The 19,974-nt window shown below is 40.2% G+C and overlaps 1 protein-coding gene across 3 annotated transcripts in view; it reads left to right on the top strand.

The window, feature by feature from the left end:
• The first annotated feature begins 1,850 nt into the window (after positions 1 to 1,850).
• LOC148406950 (metabotropic glutamate receptor 1-like) overlaps positions 1,851 to 19,974 on the top strand; it is a 31,755-nt gene continuing 13,631 nt past the window's right edge. For 2 of the 3 annotated variants that reach the window (XM_088402860.1, XM_088402863.1), the window contains exons 1-3: positions 1,851 to 1,956; positions 3,765 to 4,568; positions 8,034 to 8,283. In XM_088402860.1, coding sequence (XP_088258986.1) covers positions 3,869 to 4,568; positions 8,034 to 8,283 — 950 coding nt within the window. In that variant the 5' untranslated portion in view covers positions 1,851 to 1,956; positions 3,765 to 3,868. Of the gene's footprint in view, positions 1,957 to 2,207; positions 2,235 to 3,764; positions 4,569 to 8,033; positions 8,284 to 19,974 lie in introns of those variants that run through there. The other variant, XM_088402862.1, reaches the window with a different exon arrangement.

The raw sequence follows: 19,974 nt of genomic DNA, 5'->3' as shown, positions 1-19,974 counted from the left end.
TGACTGATAATCGTTTTGGTATTTTTGTGCTGTACGGTTAGTTTTGTCAGCATGTTGATCGTCACCTCCAGCTATAATGACACGTCTACGGAGCCGCCATATTTGTCGGGGCAAAGACGTATTTGTTTAGACAGTTAACTTTTTTTTGGTTTTGTGTGTGCGTGTGTGTGGCTTAGACGTCATAACAAAGGCATTTAACTTTCAACCACTCAAAATATTCAGTGGCATCAGACCTATCTATACATATCTAGATTTGAAAAAAAAAAAAAAACGCATATCCCCTTTATGGACAATAAAAGCATAATTATGCTAATAGAAAAACTAACTATGTTGTACTCATTCATATAAAAACAAAATATTTGTGGATCATTTCGGATGACATAGTTAGAGCATTGCATATATGAACAAGTTATAGCAACAGAATGTATTTATGCGTGCCCATTTTTTTTGACAAGGACAGTTTTTCATTCACCATGACACATCACCATGTTTGGGAAAAAAAAATAGCTCTGCTTTTGAAATGTCATCACAAAGGCACTTATGCTTTTGTTTTCACATTCAAATGCTCAAAAATTCAGTGACATCAGACCTATCTATACATATCTACATTTAAAAAAACGCTAAATGCTTAACGTTTTTTTGCTTAGCGTTTTTGGACAATAATAGCAGAATTATGCTAATACAAAACGAACTGTTTGTGACTATCTACATATGCTATATATGAATTTTATAATTTATACAATTGATTTTATACAATTATACATTTATATAATATATACTTTTTAGATGAATTTTATTTTATTTTTTATAATTTTTTAAAATAAAGATTGATAAGTCCCACGGACTAGTATACAAGCTTGAAAAATCCGCATTCAATAACATTCATTTTCAGTTATCCAGCCATCATCCATCAATCATTCATCCATCCATTTTCTACAGCCGCTTATCCTCACAAGGGTCGCAGGTTTGCTGGTGCCTATCCAGCAAATATATTTCAAATAATAGTACGAACTGGCAAAAAAAACAAAAAACAAAAACAAAAAAACCCCTTCAAGCATCAATGCAAAAACACACGGACATACTCCTCTTGCAATCCATATTGTGTTTATTGAATAAAATAGAGCTATAATATAAATATATAATAGCTAGATATAATAATATAAAGACTAGATTGTGGTGCCCTTTTGAATTTTGGCCTCCTTTCCAGATGCTGTGGAATTATGCTTTGTTAGAATAGGAAATAAAAAAAGAGTATTTTAAGCAATGTACCATTTTGTAATGAATACTATGCATCTAAATGAAAATGTTTTACATTGTATCATTTTTATTTTAATTAGTGTTTAAACACTAAAGTAGCTTCTTAAAAAAATCATGCAATGCTCTACAATGCACACGCGAGGTCAGTGTTGTGTCATGATTCGCAGGCGTGGATTTCTGAACGCATCCCTTAAAAGTAAGCCATATTTTGATCAATTTGGAAAGTTTTTTTTTACTTCTATGTATGGACACTGGGTGGCGCAATAACACCGCAATCTGCTGTCCTTGGTGCTGAAACCCTCTTGACTCCCCCACAGCATAAGCTGTCACCATTCAAACCCCTCAAGTCAAACTTAGGATGCAACATGTCAATCATACTGCTGACGTCATTATAATTGCTCAACGTATTAGTGTCACGATGAAACTGTTTTATATTAAGATGTGTTGTCTTTTTTTCCTTGCAGATATGTTAATGGGATGGGTGAGAGACCTCTGTGGAGAAAGATGTGCGAGAGAAGACGCAAAGATCGAGAGAGGGGGTTAGAGGAAGAGAGACAGGGAAAGTAGAGAGAGTGCAGGGGGGGGGGGGGGGCGAGAGAGCGAGAAAGAGAGAGAGAGCGAGAGCTAAGACCAGCGCAAGAGCAACACACGCTCAAGAAGACGAGCGAAGGAGGCGCCCGGCATGTCTCGTGGATTCAGGTAAGTTTCATGACATTCACATTCGGGGTACATCCATTGTACATGCATGGAAAGGCACATTTCTGTTTTGGGGGGGGGGCGCCTCATGTACGGCGGAGAAAGGAGCCGACGAGATGCGACGTGACATTTCCACGGACGGTCTTTTGCTGCTCGCATTGTCCACAGTGCTGGAATCCCGCTTGAGTGTCAATGGGGGAGTCCGCACCTCCTTTTCCAAATTCTCAGCTCTAAATGTGACGTGTAGTGTTTTACTCAAAACAACCGGAGGACAGATACAGGTGAGAATCCTGAATCAGTGGAATTGTGTTTGAATCAACACCAAGGCGCCTTTATTTTGAAATGTATGAATTATTGAACCTCTACAACTTTTGGAGATATATACACATGCATATTTTCATGCAAGTGGTATATATGTACATATATACAGTAATGCAAAAAATATAAATGAATAAAAATGATTGCATTTAGTCTGTTAATGTAGTTAAAAATGTTCTCACCCAAACCCTTTCCTAAATAATGTTCAGCTTCTTTGTCTGCGTTCAGCATATTTGAGACGCATTTCATCTTGCGGTATCCTGTACAGCAGCGTTTCTCAAATGGTAGTACGAGTACCTCTACAGGGGGTGCGAGAGATTTTAGCGGGGTTGATGCAGGCATCGGAAAATCTAATATAACGCTTTTAATACTGTGACAGGAACATTGTAGTTCTTTTCAAATTAAGAGCAAATGAATTGGAACATTAAGTAACTTAGTGCTAAACTGTTACAGTGACTCTTTGCCAAATGATGTATGCCTTTATTTTGGTATTTTTACGACTAACGCAGATTGTCATCAGTGATTTAATTTTTTTGGAAAACAAGTCGGATTGTTTTGTTTCTTTCTAAAAGTTGCTGGATGAAATACGGCAAGAGATACCACTATAAATTTCGGTGAAAGAGACATGGGTGGCAGAGCACCGTTTTAAGTGTTTTTTTTTGTTGTTGTTTTTTTTAGTTTTCATCCAAAAATGCTTCGTTCTGGTTTAAGGGTACTTTAAGGAAAAAACAAATTGAATATAGGTTTTTTCTTGTCATTACAGAAATAAATTGTTATTTTGTGTGTGGAGGGGGTGAATTGAGAGGATTTAAAGGGGGGAAAATGTTAATAATTTTATATTCATCTGAAACATTAACACAGGAGCATCAATACCTTAAAAAATGCAACCAGAAGAAAAAGCTATAAAACATAGTGCTGATTTTTTTTTTGTCTAAAGCACACATCAACTCATTCAATCCCAAAGATGTGTTTTATGTATTTGAGTTTTATTATTTTTTCAAGTAATTGAAGGAAGGAGGGTAGTAAGTAATTGATTACTTTGGGTAGTTAAGTACTAAAGTTATCAAGTATCTGGGTATGCAAGTATTAAAAGAAGAATTATATTTCGTCTGAAGTACTGAAGTAATTGATTATTTTAGCTAAAACTGATCAATTACTAAGGTGGTTCATTTGTTGACGGATTCATGCCATGCATTTTTAGACAGTCTTTCAGCCAAACCAAAACAAAATTTTTTTTGGGACGTCGAGACACTTAAAAAAGGTCCAAATATGTCTTCGAGGTAGAATGAGTTCACGTGAAATGACTTTGACAACGAGAGCACCACAGCACCCCCCGGTGCCTTGGATGTGCAGTTACACTTCACACGGCATAGGCAAAGCCTGTTCCCTGCGTTCATCAAAGAAGAAAAGCGTTTGAGAAGGACAGATCCACGCCGTCTTGTTTACGCTTGGATTTGTTCCGACTTTGACAAGCCGTTGCTCTTCCCGTCAAGGTGCGTGGACACGCGGCGCAGACGCGGCGTCCTCAGGTGGCTGGGATAAACGCTGACGTGACGGCAGCTGCTATGCGCGCCCCCTCGCCGCAACCCCGCTAAAGATGGCTGCCCTGGCGCTGCTCCTGCTCCCCGCCTTGCTCTCCCGCCTCCCCGCGCCCTGCCAGGCCGCCGGCATCCACGAGCGGGCGGCCGTGCCTCGCGCCGCCTCCCGCTCGGTGGCCCGCATGGACGGCGACGTCATCATCGGCGCCCTGTTCTCCGTGCACCACCAGCCGTCGGCGGAGAAGGTGGCCGAGCGCAAGTGCGGCGACGTCCGCGAGCAGTACGGCATCCAGCGGGTGGAGGCCATGTTCCACACCCTGGACCGCATCAACGCCGACCAGCAGCTGCTGCCCAACATCAGCCTGGGCTGCGAGATCCGAGACTCGTGCTGGCACTCCTCGGTGGCTCTGGAGCAGAGCATCGAGTTCATCCGCGACTCGCTCATCTCCATCCGGGACGACGGCTCCAAGTGGTGCGTGGACGGCCAGTCCCACTCCGGCCAGCCGCCGCCCACCAAGAAGCCCATCGCCGGCGTCATCGGGCCGGGATCCAGCTCGGTGGCCATCCAGGTGCAGAACCTGCTGCAGCTCTTCAACATCCCGCAGATCGCATACTCGGCCACCAGCATCGACCTCAGCGACAAGACGCTCTTCAAGTACTTCCTGAGGGTGGTGCCCTCCGACACCCTCCAGGCCCGAGCCATGCTGGACATTGTGCAGCGCTACAATTGGACCTACGTGTCTGCTGTGCACACTGAAGGTAAGACCGTCCATCTGGCTCCTTCGTGACCGGTCATCAAGAGGTCTTGATGTGGTGCATGTTTTCAAAATTCCCTTGGGGATGATGTGAAGCTTGGCTTAGAGGCGTGCTGGAGCACTATTTTTTTTCTTTTCAAAATGAGAGCAAATTAGGTGGAGTATGAAGCACCTTATTACTCATTTTCCTCCTTTACCAAGCATTTTATCCTTTTGTTTTATTATTCTATAATACGTTGCGCATTGTCATGAGCGATGCAATTTTTTTTTGCAGATGAGACAGAAATGAATGATGTTATTCTCAGAATGCTCACTAAGTCAAAATTGTGACGTTCCATTCAGATTTCTGGGAATAAAATCAACATTCTGACTTTAATGCAAGAATTTTCACTTTAAAGTCTGAGTGGTCAGAATTCAAACTTTATTGTGTGAATTTTGAGACACCCAGTCAGAGATAAAAATGAGAATCATGCCAATTTTTTTTTGTCTTCACTGGCCCCAATCATATTTCGTTTGCACCTAAAAGTTGAACAAGATCCACATTTCTTGAAGATGACTCTCAGGTGACCTTTACTTAGAAATAATTAGGTGCCACACTCCAACTCGCAGATGAAGCTCATTGAAGAATATCACGGCATTGAATCAAACCAGGAAAATAATCATAAAAACCAACCCTATTTGCACATTCATGAGAAATAATCACAGTTTAGCTTTATGACTCTGGACAATAATGAAGGCTTTCTCTGGGAAATTATAAATGCAGCTTGGTTGCCCTAGCAACTGTCGGCTGTGAGCCGGCTGTGAAAAATGCAAGTGAAGTACCTGCGCGGATGCTGATGCACTCGACCGGGCTGTCTCCTAAAATGCCCCCCAGCAACCCTCGGATTTAAATAATGCCATGTAAAGATTTGCATTTACCGTATTGTCCACACTATGAGGCCCACCTAAAATCCTTCCATTTTCTCTAAAGCTGGCATGAGTTTTCGTTTTTAAGGAACAAAAAATGAAATAATTGCAGGGTAAGTTCTTCAATTTTAAGTTCTGCGTCTCAGTTATGAATGAATTTTTTATCAGCACTCTTTTGATAAGATATTCTGTATATAATCCAATTTTGAAGCAAATTATATGAGGACAAGGCATAAAAACACACGTTTTTGTAAAAGAAAGCGCAATTTTTATAAAATAATCCAGAAACAGTTTTCAAATCAACCACACAATATATTTTAACCTTCAGTTAAGTTTAATATTTAATTGATAATATTTAATCGGTCTAGATTGATCTTCACAATCTTTTCTACTTTCTTCCCATTATTCAGATAATACTTTCCACAAATCATCTTTATTCTTCATTTTTGATTGTTTATTAATAAAATTTGATTGACTTATCTGATTGTCTAGTTAACATTCCTTTTAGCGCAGCTCTATCTCGTGAATGCATAACGCAACTCCAGCAACTACTGTAGCTTCTATTCTATGCGCCTTATAATGCGGTGCACCGTATATGAAAGCAGTTGTAAAATGGGCCTTATAATACGATGCACATTATCGTGCAGAAAATACGGTAAACGCTTGGCGAGTGACGGCGGACCATTCAGAAACAAGCAAAATCTTGACGTTACTCCCGTGTTTTTCATCAGCGGGATTTGTCCTGTTAATTTCTTCATGCCACGACACGCACGTTTGATTGGAAACGTGCGCGCGTATAATCCGCCGTTACGGCTTTGTGGTCAATCCAGACCGTGGCACGGCGGTCCACGTGGATGGAGAAGATTTAAAAGCGAGGAGAGGGAAGAAAAAAAAAAAACAGCTTTGCTGGGTTACTTGATTGGGATGCTGTGCCACAGAGCAGTCAAAGCCCGCCTTGCCTTTGATTGCAGTGGCTAAAATCCCCGACACTCATTATCACAGGATCACGTCGGGAATAACAACACTGAGCCAGAGGCCTTTTTATACGGAGGCGGGCATGTATCCATACATTATAATTAGGGATGGGCATTACATTACATTTCTTTGTTCAATAAGATTAACATTGAGTGGAAAATTAGGTGACGAACAATGTAACATCATGAGATATAGCAATTACACTATAACATATTTTTTATGGTATTTAATTCAAACATGTTCTCATAAACTCTTGAACTCACTCAAATTGACGACTAATTGGCAAAATTTCCTCTGAAATGTGTTTCTTGCAAGAGACACAAAATGCAAAAGTAGATTATTTAATCAGAAGTGCTTTTTGCTTGTGCAATCATCTCTTTAAAATGAGTTTTTTCTTGTTAAATTATTTTACGTTTCGAACGATAAACTGCAGCAGATTAGACGCCGCACCAACAAAAATTGCACAGCAAATGTAGTTTTTGTCATGTATAGATTGCACCAGACTATAAATCCCAGGTTGTAACATCAGATATTTACAAAGAAAGATGGTATATGGAAGTTTTATCTACTTATTTCTTACTTTTTTTCCAAATTGCCTGATTACAGCAACATCATGCCTTCCAACTCAGAACGATCATGCCTACACATTTAGAAATAAGAACAGCAACAACATAACATAAAAACAACACACTCTGATTGTAAAAATACTGCACCAACACAACAATGATATGCCCGATTATGTTTACTAGTGGAGAGTGTCACCTTGGTGGCGAGTGTAATCGCAGTTCAAGTTCAAAATCAATACTTTGATAGTGTCTTATGCTGTCTTCTTTTGTTTACCAGGAGAGTTCGACCTGGTGGGTAGTGAAAAAAACTGCAGATAAGACACGCTAGACTATAAGATACAGGGTTCAAAGCATGAGAAAAAAGTAGTAATTTATATTCTGAAATTTATGATGCACAATTTTCATCCAAAAAAAAAATCAACTGATGGCTTATCCATTCAAATGGATGTATCAACACTTTTTTCAAATAACAAGAACTATTAAATTCAGAGTAAAATGTGACTTTTCCTTGCATTTTTTTTTTAACTGAAATCACGAGAATTGCAATGCAGTGTTCAAACCAAAACATTGCAAGCATCAAAGATGAAGATAATATGTAGTATTATAACGCAAAGAAAATCCTGTGGCGTACCACAGGAGTCAACACTCGGTCCACTCTGCATAAACGTTAAAATAACTTTATTTAATTTTTTTTTTACCATACTCACTGTTTTTAAATCTCACTTTCTTACATTTATGGCTATCATTCTAGTGACTCTTTGCAGACAGATTTCACTGTAACTGCAGTTTAACTTTCTATGTTATACATCCTGCTAAAATATTCTCAGAATCCATTTGTAAAATGTAATAAGTCCACTGTGAAAGTATTTCAGAGGATCTCCCTGAATCACAAATTTTCCCTTGCCGGTGAGTCTGCAAAGTGTCCATGGTGATGAATGGGGACTCACAATACACCCAATTTATTTTTTTTTTTTTCTTTTTACAAAGTCAATACACGCCTAACGTGTTGTTGCGTTCCACAGGGAACTACGGCGAGAGCGGCATGGAGGCCTTCAAGGAGCTGGCCTCCCAGGAGGGTTTGTGCATCGCCCACTCGGACAAGATCTACAGCAACGCCGGCGAGAAGCAGTTCGACCGCCTCTTGAGGAAGCTGCGCGAGCGGCTGCCCAAAGCGCGCGTGGTGGTGTGCTTCTGCGAGGGCATGACCGTTCGCGGCCTCCTCATGGCTATGCGGCGCCTGGGCGTGTATGACGAGTTCCTCCTCGTCGGCAGGTAAATCCCCTTCGCTCCGGACGGCGCACGCCGTCAAAATCCTGATGCGCGTGTCGCCACGGCAACAAACAATTCACTGCGTGGAAATAGCATCGGGCATACTTAATCGATGATGCAAAGTAAAATAATACCAGGAGTCTGTCTTCGCCATGTTTGCGCCATCTATTATTTTTTTGTGGTTTTATACTGGCTACATTCTTCAGGGCTCTATAGAAGGTCCTTGGATTTCGAAAAGTAGAGTTCCACAGGGTTTGAACTCTGCGTTTTTGTCCAGTGCAGTCCTTCTCAAATAGTGGGGAAGGTGCATGAAGGATTGACATCATGTTTTTTTTTCAAGGAACTTTGCATACTTGGTTATTTTTTCAGTTTTCGACTGCCGTATTTTCCGCACTATAAGTCGTATATAAAAATCTTGAATTTTCTCAAAAGTGGACAGTGCGCCTTATAATAAAGGGCGCCTTATACAGAGCATAAACTGTCAGTTTTCATTTATGGGAGACAAAAAAAAACTTAATTGCCATGTAAATCCTTCATTTTTTTAACCGTGCATTTCAGATATGAATATATTTTTTTACAGTTAAAATTTTTATAACACCCTGTTTGAAATTTTGATACGCTATATATGCTGCAATTTTGAATACATTTATCTGGGCGCAAAAAACGCAAGTTTTTGGAAAAGAAAGTACAATTTTCAATCAACAAAACAATATATTTTTTGTTTTTTGTTTGCAGTATGATTAATAAAATAAATTTAATATGAAATTGAATCAAAATCTGCCTTTTAAACTCATCTTGGCATCGATCCAAAACGTCTTTCAACATAACCAAGAGTTTTTTTTTTCCATTATTCAGATAGTACTTTCCACAAATCATCATTATTCTTCATTTCTGATTGAAAAATTTGACTGACTCATCTGATCGTTTTGTTGAAATTCCCTTTAGCGCAGCGCCATCTAGCGGATGCATAACGCAAAGCCCAGCCACCACTGTAGCTTCTATTCTATGCGCCTTATAATCCGGTTTTGGATACTGTATTTATTGGAAAGGTTGCGGCTTTCATCCAGGAGAGCATTTTTTTCTAGAACATATCCACAAGGAGGGATAAAAGGCGGGAGGGATGAGTGCTGCTATTCTATCTCTCCGTTTATGTTGTACTGTATGACTTATATTTAATTCATCCCCGTATGTTTAAGTTGCCGGCACGGGGAAGGCACTTATTCTTTTCCAATGCGGCTTTTAAATTATCCATAGCGACGACACTCTCGGGTTATGAGAGATTCATCTTTTTCTTCCGCGTCCATCGGAGATGGGGTGAGAGTGGATGAGCCGGGGGGGCCGGGAAGTAGGTCTATAGTTTAGCTTTTTGCGGATGGTCTCCACGGATGGGTGACATGCTCGCTTCTGGGTCACAGAAAAAGAGAGAATAACGGAGGAGGTCTGAGCCAAAGCATATGACGAGCTGCGCGTGCACGTCATGAACAAACGAGTGGAGCGGTACGTTCGCTTTTGAATGTCACTGATTCCATCGCTAAAGCTAAAACGAAAACCGGATGGATTAAGAAGTGTTCCTGAAGAAACATGGGTAAAGGAGAGCAGGCTGGCTCTTGAAGATTCGAAAATATTTTGGCATTCGCCTGAAAATCCTATCCAATAATCGGGTGTTTGAATAAAACTATAAAAATAATTCCACTCAATAACAATTTACATACTGTCCAGATTATCTTACTCTCTAGAAACATAAGTAAGATTTTAAACATTTTTTTGTATTGATCTTGATTTGATTTATTGAATATATAAACACAATACAAAGGGAAATGGAAAAAATAAACTAAAACATGAACAATAGATATAGCAGATCATTACTTTACATTTTCAAAAGTTCTCCATTTTTTCAACTTTTTTCAACGTTTATGAGAAGAAGAAATGTCACACCAGTAGCGATTTTTGCTAGCTAAAGCAGCACATTTAAGTAAGGCTGGTTTGTGAAAAAGTGATCAGTTGGAACGGCAACTGTGTGATTTGATATTAAACTGGCTTTAAAAAGTGGGGCATTTGAGTGGCGCTAGTCGCTAACGCTGCTAACATTCAGCGCTGCAAGCCGCTAACTTCGGAGACACTGGCATCAGGTGCCATATAGTTCAATGTCAGTCTAATTGAGTCAAATGGTATCCTTAATTAGCATAATGAGTTATTAAACTTAAATTCGGGATAACATAGTTTTGTTGACACACTGCTGGGATCTACTCCAAAATAAAAGTATACCGAGGCAATAATGTCTCTATTTCATTTGGGAAGAGACGTTTTATTTTGAAGTTGGCCTTCTTACCACGTTGGTGACGTGTTACCGTCATGCATAGCATAACACTTGGTGCACAATTAGCTTGACTTCGGACAACGTGTACTAAATTTTTTGATCATGAGGGCCTTGGGAGAGGTTTTCTTCTCCTAGTTTTACAGTTTCCCTTCTGCTTCTAAACAAAATGGAAGCTATGGAGCTTGTGCTGACAAAGCAGTTACGACCTTAATAGACCAGGAACAAAGATCCTCATCCTCTTTTTTTTTTATTGCCGGTGGGAGACATGAAATTTTGGCTTAAAAGAAGCAGCCTGCAGAATAAGCTGCGTGAAAAGCGTTTTTGGAGAGCTTTTGTTTTCGCCGGCGGGCGCCGGGATGCTCTTCAGACGAGAGCCAGGTGTGCCAGGTGCTCGACCCACACGCATTGAGCGCCAGACCCGCAGACCGCTCTCAGCACCACGCTTTGCATCCACTCCGCTGCGGAGTGTCTCTTGTCTTTTACCTCTCTGGGATGTCACTCAGGATTTTGGCTCTGGTAGACTAGTTTCTGTTTCTGTGATGTGAACTAATAGTGCAGTTAGCAATATGGCCAACTGCTTGGCTAGCACATATCCGTCATATTTCTGCGGTTCTGTTTGAATCTCCAGCTGCCTTTGACATTGAAAAAAACAACCATTTATACAATCCATTAGGTGTGTTTGTTTTAGTGAAATTTAAATTGCTGGTCAATGATTTAGAACGGATTAATTGGATCTACATTATACCCTATGGGAACTATTGCTTTGGTGTTCACACCTTTCAGTTTTAATCACTTTTTGGAATGGTTTTATCATGAGAAGGGGATTCTAATGCATACGGAGGATTCACTTCAGATTATAAGAATAACATAATACCGGTTTTAAAGGACATGCTTTTAGCAAATGTATTATATGATGCTGAATGAACACCTGGTTGGCTCATTGTTGTTATAATCGTAGTTTTTTTTTTTTTCCCACAGCATATTAAAAGCATTTGGGCCATTGAATTTCTGCAGCTCGGGTGATAACATGCTTTTCATATCCTGACTACTCTAATTGGCAGAGCACACATGGCCATTGACCTTCATTACATAACAACAGGGTGACAAAAAAAGAACCTTTTACAACACCACTCACATCCAGCTGGTGGTTTTTGTTTGCTTTATTTGCTTTCTTTCATTCTTGGTTTTCCTCAGGTTTTTCACTCGATTTATATAAAAGCAAATCACCACTAGGTAATCGTAGTACATTTTAGATTTACTGTAGTTACGATTTTTACTACTATCGTATTTTTTGCACTATAAAGCGCAATAGATTATCAGGCGCACCTTCAATGAATGGGCTATTTCAAAACTGTTTTCATAAATATAGCGCACCGCATTATAAGGCACATGGAAGAGAAGCTACAGTAGTAGTTGACATTTTTTTTTTTTTTTACAAAAACCTTTCCCATATAAATTATTAAAATTAAAAACTATAAAATAGTTATTAAAAGTTTAATCGTAAAAAATCCATTTATAACTGAAATGTAGAGGTAAAATTTTAATAATTTACATGGCGATTAAGCGATTTTAATTTTTCATCCCCCTCAAAATGAAAACTTGTGGTTTATGCACTGTAAAAGGCGCACCACATTATAAAGTGCACTCTCAGCTTTTGAGAAAATCAGAGGCTTTTAGGTTCGCCATATAGTGCGAAAAATACGTTATGTGTGTGACAAGACAGATACATTGATGGACAGATACTGGCAGTCTTTGACAAAACTTTATCCACAGATTATTACAATATCATCAACATTATTACAAAAAAAGTGGTGTTCCACAGGGCTCTTTACTCGGGCCACTCGATATAAATGCTAGAATGGCTTGTTATTTTATATAGGAAAGATCAAAGGGAAAGCATTGAAGGAAGCCACCAGGATGCTGAAATTTCACCCAGATGGTGACAACATTTCCAAAGTCAATATGGCACGACCACTTAGTTACACACTACCGTTGGCTAAAATATTTGTGAGAATTATGTGAAAAGAAATGACGCCAAAAAGGTGACAGTTGGATCGAACCATTCCGATAGAATAATGCAAAGGAATAGTCCACTGAATATAAAATTATTTCTATGCTTTCAGCATGTTTTCCTCAAATATTTTCCTACTTTATTTTTTTTTCAGGGTTTTTGCATGGAAGCTACTTTTAAAATGTATTTTAACTCTACCCATTTTCAGCGCCACTATTTTCATTCATCTCCCTTTTTTGTCCTTTTTCTCTTTCCCCTCTTCTTTTTTTCCTACCTAACTTCACGATTAACACCAACTATCCCACATAGTGTGCCGCTCACTAATGTGCGATGAGTCCATCCTCCCCGCGTACTATTCTTAAATATTCATTTGCCACCTACTCAATTATCTCAGCACGTTGGCAAGCGATTCCGGAGCCGCTTCTTCTCTCAGTCGACGCACCTCCTACCAGTCGATGGGCATTTGTTATCATCCCCCTGGCTGGTGCGCCTGAGTGACGGCACCGTGTCAAACCCCGCTTTCCCTTCTAATGCCCGCTCCGAGGCGCTTATTACCAAACGTCATTTACATAAGCTGCTTTCCCACATGTAACACTAATTTCAGCACGTGCGGGATCTCCTTCTCCTTCTTCTTCCGCTTATGACAAAAGAACGTTCTCGTTGTACCTCTTTGTGGAGCGTTGACACCACACACCATTGGAAGTGGCGTAAGCGGCGTTTCGTTGGCGCAATGAAAGCTGCCAACGCGTATTGTGCGTTTGTCAGGACGCAGCCGGGTTTTCGCTCTGAGCTTGAATACATGAAATATTCCAAAGCGAGAGAGAGAGAGCGAGCGAGCGTTAGCATGACACATTTAGCTGCCTCGTTCTCCGCCATCTCCCAGGCTTTCATCTCCTCACCATCTCAGCGAGGAGCGAGCGGAGGATGTGGAATTGTGCCGAGCGCTTTGGCGAACGGACGCTGCTATCATGCCCGAATCGAATACCCGTTTAGATAACAAAATACCAGTTGGAGTCTTTTTTTTACTGGTAGCCCTCGTGCACGGTTCGCCAACATTTTTGAACTGATCATGTTTAGATTTCAGATGTAGTAAATATGTAAATCAACTGTATTATGTAATGTACACGTAATACGCACCTGTGTATAGGACGCACCCTTAATTTCTTGGTGAAATCCTGGTATGTTCGATGTTACCGTGTATTATCAATATCTTGCCATTCTTAATTGAGTCAGCTGGAGACATCATAATCTTTACATGATCTTCTTGGTTTTAGTAATATTTCTGTGTGTGAACAAGGATGAACTTGGATGTTGGTTCAGTCTGCTCGCTTCTTTTAATGAAAATAATGCTGTAACATCCTCAGCTAACACGAGCCGCTGTTAGCTTCAACAGGCACTAGCTGCTAACAGCCAACTGACATCAGCCTTTTGCTTATCCCTTTACGGCAATTATTATAAGTAAAAATGCGACCGATATAAAAATGCGCATCTGTGCATTAAAACTCAGCTTACGTGGCTGACAGATGGATCTTTCTCGAAAGGTGTCGAATCTAATTTTGAAGTTACTGTCTATCGGATGCATCTTCATTGTTGGGGACAAAAAAGTATGTCTTATATTTGAGGAATTTTGGTATATGAATAATTGTTTGTAAAATTCCTAGAAAATTACAATATTCTCTCACTTGTAAGCTATTTGCAGACCATGTCTGCGAACTACTCCTGTGATCCTCAGGGGCTACCTAATGCCCACAGGGACCACGTTGATGACCCCTGCCCTAGCGACATCCTTTCGCATGCTTACCCATTGAAAACGTACCCAGCAATAATATTTTTCATGGAAATTGTGTACCTTGCCCTAGTTTTTCTATACCAGATACTTTTTCTTCGGCGGATCCCATCAAGTTCAATATCTTGTTTTGTGTGCAGCCTTGAATAAAAGCAGCTTTTCGGGCTTTGTTTGCGCTGCCATCGCCATGGAGATGTTGTTTAGGCTCATGACAGAGGGCTGGTGGGTTTGTCTGGCGGCGGATCTGTCACTCAGTCTGTCAGCGGTGCCGCAAAAATATGGCTGACGTGTGGGAAACAAAAACAACAGAGAGACTGTAATTAGATATAAGGGCACAAAGGCAGCCGTTCGGAAGTTCGCTCCTCACGTGAATACAGTGTTTGAATATTAATGACGTACCCCCTGATGTTAATTGTATCAGCAACGCCCTCGTTTTAAATAGTGCAGTTGTCACGTTTTCGCAAATAAATGCCTCTTACCTTTTTGCTAATAAAAACAGCAGCACCTCCCGGGGCCTTGAAGCGGTCCTTCGGACCAATTCAAGTTCAGTGATTTAGCGCAGCCTGCGTAGTAATAGCATTTATAAAAATTAAAGGCCTTGCCCCTCATAAATTCTCGCTCCCAGCCACTGTTTCGGGCGAGTTACTTTTGCAAGATAGAAAGTTTTCCCCCCCATGGTAACGCTATCCTCAGTTGACATTTAATAAAAGAAAAGTTTTTCCATTAGCTACCTGAACTTTTATCTTAACTCTCACGCGCGGCAATTAGAAAAGCCACCCTTAATGCCCCCCTCTCACCAAATCCCTTCCCTTTCCTCTTTTTAAACTAACTTCCTGTTGGTCCTCCAGGGAGGAGCGCATGTGATTAAATCTCTGGCCTGCCAATTAATTCATGGCTTCATAAATATACAAACGTGCAAAGCAACTGAAAGGAGACCATCGGTTGGGGATTTGCGTCGCCGTTGAATTTTCAGAGACACGCCTCTTCGGTTGACGATCGTAAGCTAATCAACTCAATAACCGCGGGGCGATTTGAAGGCTATTCCTGCCTTCGATAGGGAATTTACTTGCAAAGATAAAACCGTATTTAATGATTCAGGTAGTCGTTGGAAATGAGGGGGAATAAAATGGGATTCAGATCGTATTGCTAAGATTAGCACAAGCCTTGGGCTTGTTTTCTCATCCTACGATGACCCAATCATTTTTACGGATTTTTATTTTTTTTCCCCGCTACACTTGCGATCACAATGTTGCTAAGGGGAATGAAAGTCAACAATACGAGAGGATGGAGCCGCCAATATGGAGCAAATCATTTTTGATGTTTTGAAATATCTTCAAATGTATTTACAAGTATTTTTGAATGTATTTACAAATAGCTTGATGTAGTTTCAAACGTGTTTGGAAAAATTCTCAGTTTCAAACTTATTTTCAAATACTTTTGGACGTATTTCCAAATAATTTTGGATACTTTCAACTTATTTTCAAACATGTCCTAATGCAAACATAACTTTTTTCCCCAATATGACCCAGAGAAAAAAATGCTATGCTTTTAGCATTTAGCTTACATATATTTGCAAATGTATGTGCAAGTATTTTTCAAATGTTTGCAGGCTAAATGCAAACTTTTTTTTTTTTTTTCGGTATGCCTGCCTCGCATAATGGAAAAAATGTTACGTTTGTAGCATTTAGTTTCCAAATATATTCAAACAAATTTGCACCAATACAGTATTTTCAAACATTTCTGAATGAACTTGTAGGCTAAATGCTAACAACATAGCATTTTTTTAATCACACCATGGAGTGTCCATGCACGAAACCTTGTAGTATGGGAAAAATATGTTCAGACATATTTGCAAGCACATTGAAACATATTTGAAGTGCAACTGAGTGTAACAACAAACAAAAGCAACTAATCTTAAACCTTGTGGAATATTTTGACCATTTTTGAGTGATTTTTTTTCCACATCATTCTCTCAGTATATTAGCCAAGGGATGGTAATAAGAGGTCGTGCCATATTGAAATTTGACACTTTGTCACTATCTGGGGGGGGCACACGCAGGTGGACGATTTCGAGGTTTTAAAAAGCAAGTGGTAGCTTGTTGGAACTATGTTGATGTTAGAGTGAAAAGCTTCATTTAGTCAGGCTAAAACAACTGTTTAGTATAAAAATAGTGACTTTATGAGGAAGGAAGAATTTTCAGGTCTTCAAACTTTTTACTCTGGTTGCTTTTAAAGGGCTCCTCCCGTCACCGATAGTGTTGACCAGTTTGGCGGAACCCCCAAATCCAAGGGGCGTTGAAGTTGCGCCGCGCATGGAATGCTCGGTCGCAGCCCACTGAGCTCTGCCTACTCCGGCGCCTCTTTAGAAAGAGTGATCGGGGCCATTAGGGTGTCATGGTAAATGTCTCCAAGCGCACTTAATCGCTTCACAATATGTCCTCGCCAAGCCTGGGCGGAGACGCCGCTTATTTATCACGCGAGTCCAGCCCATCGATCGGAATGATAAGCGAGGACAATAAACGTACTGGATCATGCTCAGGGTTGGCAAAAGGACTCCGATTCTGTTCTCAAGCCCGAGTGCAGATACTAGGAGAAGTCATTGTTTCGACTTTGCTGAGCTATAAATCTCAATGCTTACGCTTGGTGAAAACTTTGTTTTGATGTCCTCGGAGTTGAAGCTGTCCTTCACTGCGATAAAACGATTACAAACGGGTCTTTTAGGACCGTGCTGTACATGTCCTGGGCTGCTACAAGTTGCAAAACCAATCAGCTCTGCTTCAATCTAGTTATAAAGGTTCTCCATAGGTATTTTTCCGCGGATATTGTACCGTAATGGGTCCTTTGATAATGCGACGTGACGCTGAAGTGCGGTGAAATTAGATTTTGTCCCGCAATAGATGTCCCCCCAGCGGTCCAAAAAGAAGTGATGAGTTTCTGCCCCCGCTACACTGAGTTCAGAACCATCCTAAGAGAGCAAAGTGAGAAGATGTCATTTTTGCCTGGGAACACATTCATGTCTCCGGTGCCTCCTGAATTATTTGTGCAGTGCCCAGTTGCTTTTTTTTTTTTCCTCCGCTGTTTCTCCTCTATGCCTAAAAAAAGGAAATCCGTCTCCATTTTTCACGTCAACGGCCCAATAGGAACATATGCAGACTAACTAAATAACTGCATTACCTTTGATCCTACTGTGGTTATAGGACAAGTTTTTATATGTATAGAGATCTTCTTGTAGAAAATCTATTCAAGACAATGTAATATATATATATATATATATATATATATATATATATATATATATATATATATATATATATATATATATATATATATATATATATATACACATACATACATATATATACATGTGTATATATAGAATAGAGTAATGTAAATAGTATGATGTAAAATGAAATGAATATTAGTTGAATTATTTGTCTTCATGATATAAGTATAAGTTGCACACACTTGAAGGAGCTGCAATAAATTAATCAAGTTGCAAAAACGTTATTTTAGCTTATTATTAAGGCTGTTTTCCTTTTTCAAAGAATATATTACAAAAATCGAAGGTGTTTTGTGCGGTTGCTTGAACAAATGACTGGGATTTCCATTCATTTCAGTAAAATGATTTGAGCGATTTAAGTTAAAAACATGGTGACAGAATAAAATCAAGTCGGATCTCGGAGCACCATTTGATTGCATGAGCTCGCTCGATTAATTCCGAAGGCTCTCGGTAGATAACGTTGACGATTTAACACATAAGGCTAAATTTAATTGGTCACAAAAAAAACAAAAAAAAACTCGGCATACACATACATGTAGGAGAAGCGGTGTAGCCAAGAGAAACCTTATAAAATGATTAGAATCGACTCTTGGGAATAAATTAGAGCAAGCCTTTTTGGCCCTGACCGCCCAGCGCTGCCTTATAAGGAGATAACAAGACAGGAAGCCCATCAGCCAGAAGCACCTGGAAGTGCCTCCTGCCACCAGATACATGCTCCATTTCAGCCCTGAAGGGCCTAATCACGCTCCATCACTCAGCTAGTATTGTCTCACATTTGATTGTGTCTCCTCTCCTTTGATGGACACTAATTGTGTCCAGAAAGGTCGGCCCTACACCAACACACACACACACACAGACGTGTCCTTTTCTGTCGCCCTCAACACCCTGTGCGCGTGTGTGGGATAATTGCTTCCACGGTGAGTCATGCCTAATTGGCGTGTAGATGTCAGCGGCGCAGGTATTAAGGTTGCGTCGCACCACCGCCGCTCGGGAGATCGAGCGGAGCTCAGAGCGCTTGTTTGTCTTTTATTCGCCCCTGTCCTGTTGGCTGGTGTTTGTCTTCATGCCCGCCGGCAGAATGCACATCAAAATGAGCTTGTTAGCTAGGGTACAAGCTGTTGGGGGCTTGCAAAGTCAATAGTTGCGGAGATGCTGTCACCCTACTTGGGATGTATGTCCATTTTCAAATTGACACTGGCTGCTCTTCATTTTTTAATGAACACAAGATGCATTTCTGGGGAAAAAAAAATAATTATTTCTTTGTCAGGTAAATAGCTCTTTGACGTCTATATCCGTCACTGGCAGTGAATGTGTTAAAAGGGCCGAAAGGCTCTTAGCGAGAGCGACCTCCTGACACCTGAAGTCCTGAAGAATAACAGAAATCAGTGCTTTAAAATAACTAGCATGAGAACTTTTCAAGTAACTGTTAGCAATAAAACAATGTTAATTTAAGTCTCAGTTACCGTAAGAGTGATTTCAGTTTTTTGCTAATTTTGATCAAAGCACATGTTTGCGAGATATGCCACAGTTTTTTCTCTTAGTAGGTGGATTATCAAAACTCTCCATACATTTGTACCTGGTCGAGCCCTAAATTTTAGAGGCCTTTATGGCCCTCGGGTCAAAAGGTTTTCCCACCCCTGAGATAAGCGGGAAAGATGATGACTGGATTTATGTTTCGTGGCCGGCCGGCATGAATGAGGCTAGGCGGCCATCATGAGAGGTGCGGCTTCAGTAAACAAGACATTTCACTTTCTGGTTTGAGATATCGGTTCCTCAAAACTCATATTCAATAAGAAATTTAATCGCAAATGTGCCAAATGTAATTTATTTGCACATATTTCACTGTGAAAAGTTTAAAATGGCACGATATGGGAACAGTTATTAGGTACAGCTAGCCTTCAATGCCTTCATTTCCGATGATATGGTCACTTTTGCGTGCCTCGTTGTTTACAGCGAGTGCACAAAAAGACAGAATTACTTGTTGGGGGAAATTGGCTTTAGAAGCATGAGAGCCAGTGTGTAGAAAGGGGCTTCACATTGGCATGACCATTTTTAGAGTGCCGCGTTGCCATGGCGACGACCCACTGGCATGTATTGTTTCTATCATTGGCTCTTAGTGGTTGTTTGAACCTGAAGCTCTGACACAGACGCTACATGGAGTAACCTCCATTTTTGTTTTTCAAGTCAGTTGAGCGGGGCGTGGTTTCATTGCATTCAATGGACGTGCCTAGAATATATATTTTTATTTTATTAATTGTATAAATTGTTGCTTCTTCACTCAATAAGTGTTTTTTGCTTTA

This window comes from Hippichthys cyanospilos, chromosome 20 (genome assembly GCF_059441005.1).
Source record: "Hippichthys cyanospilos isolate Australia breed blue-spotted pipefish chromosome 20, RoL_Hcya_1.0, whole genome shotgun sequence".
Taxonomy (NCBI): domain Eukaryota; kingdom Metazoa; phylum Chordata; class Actinopteri; order Syngnathiformes; family Syngnathidae; genus Hippichthys; species Hippichthys cyanospilos.
This window is presented reverse-complemented; position numbering and strand designations above follow the sequence as displayed.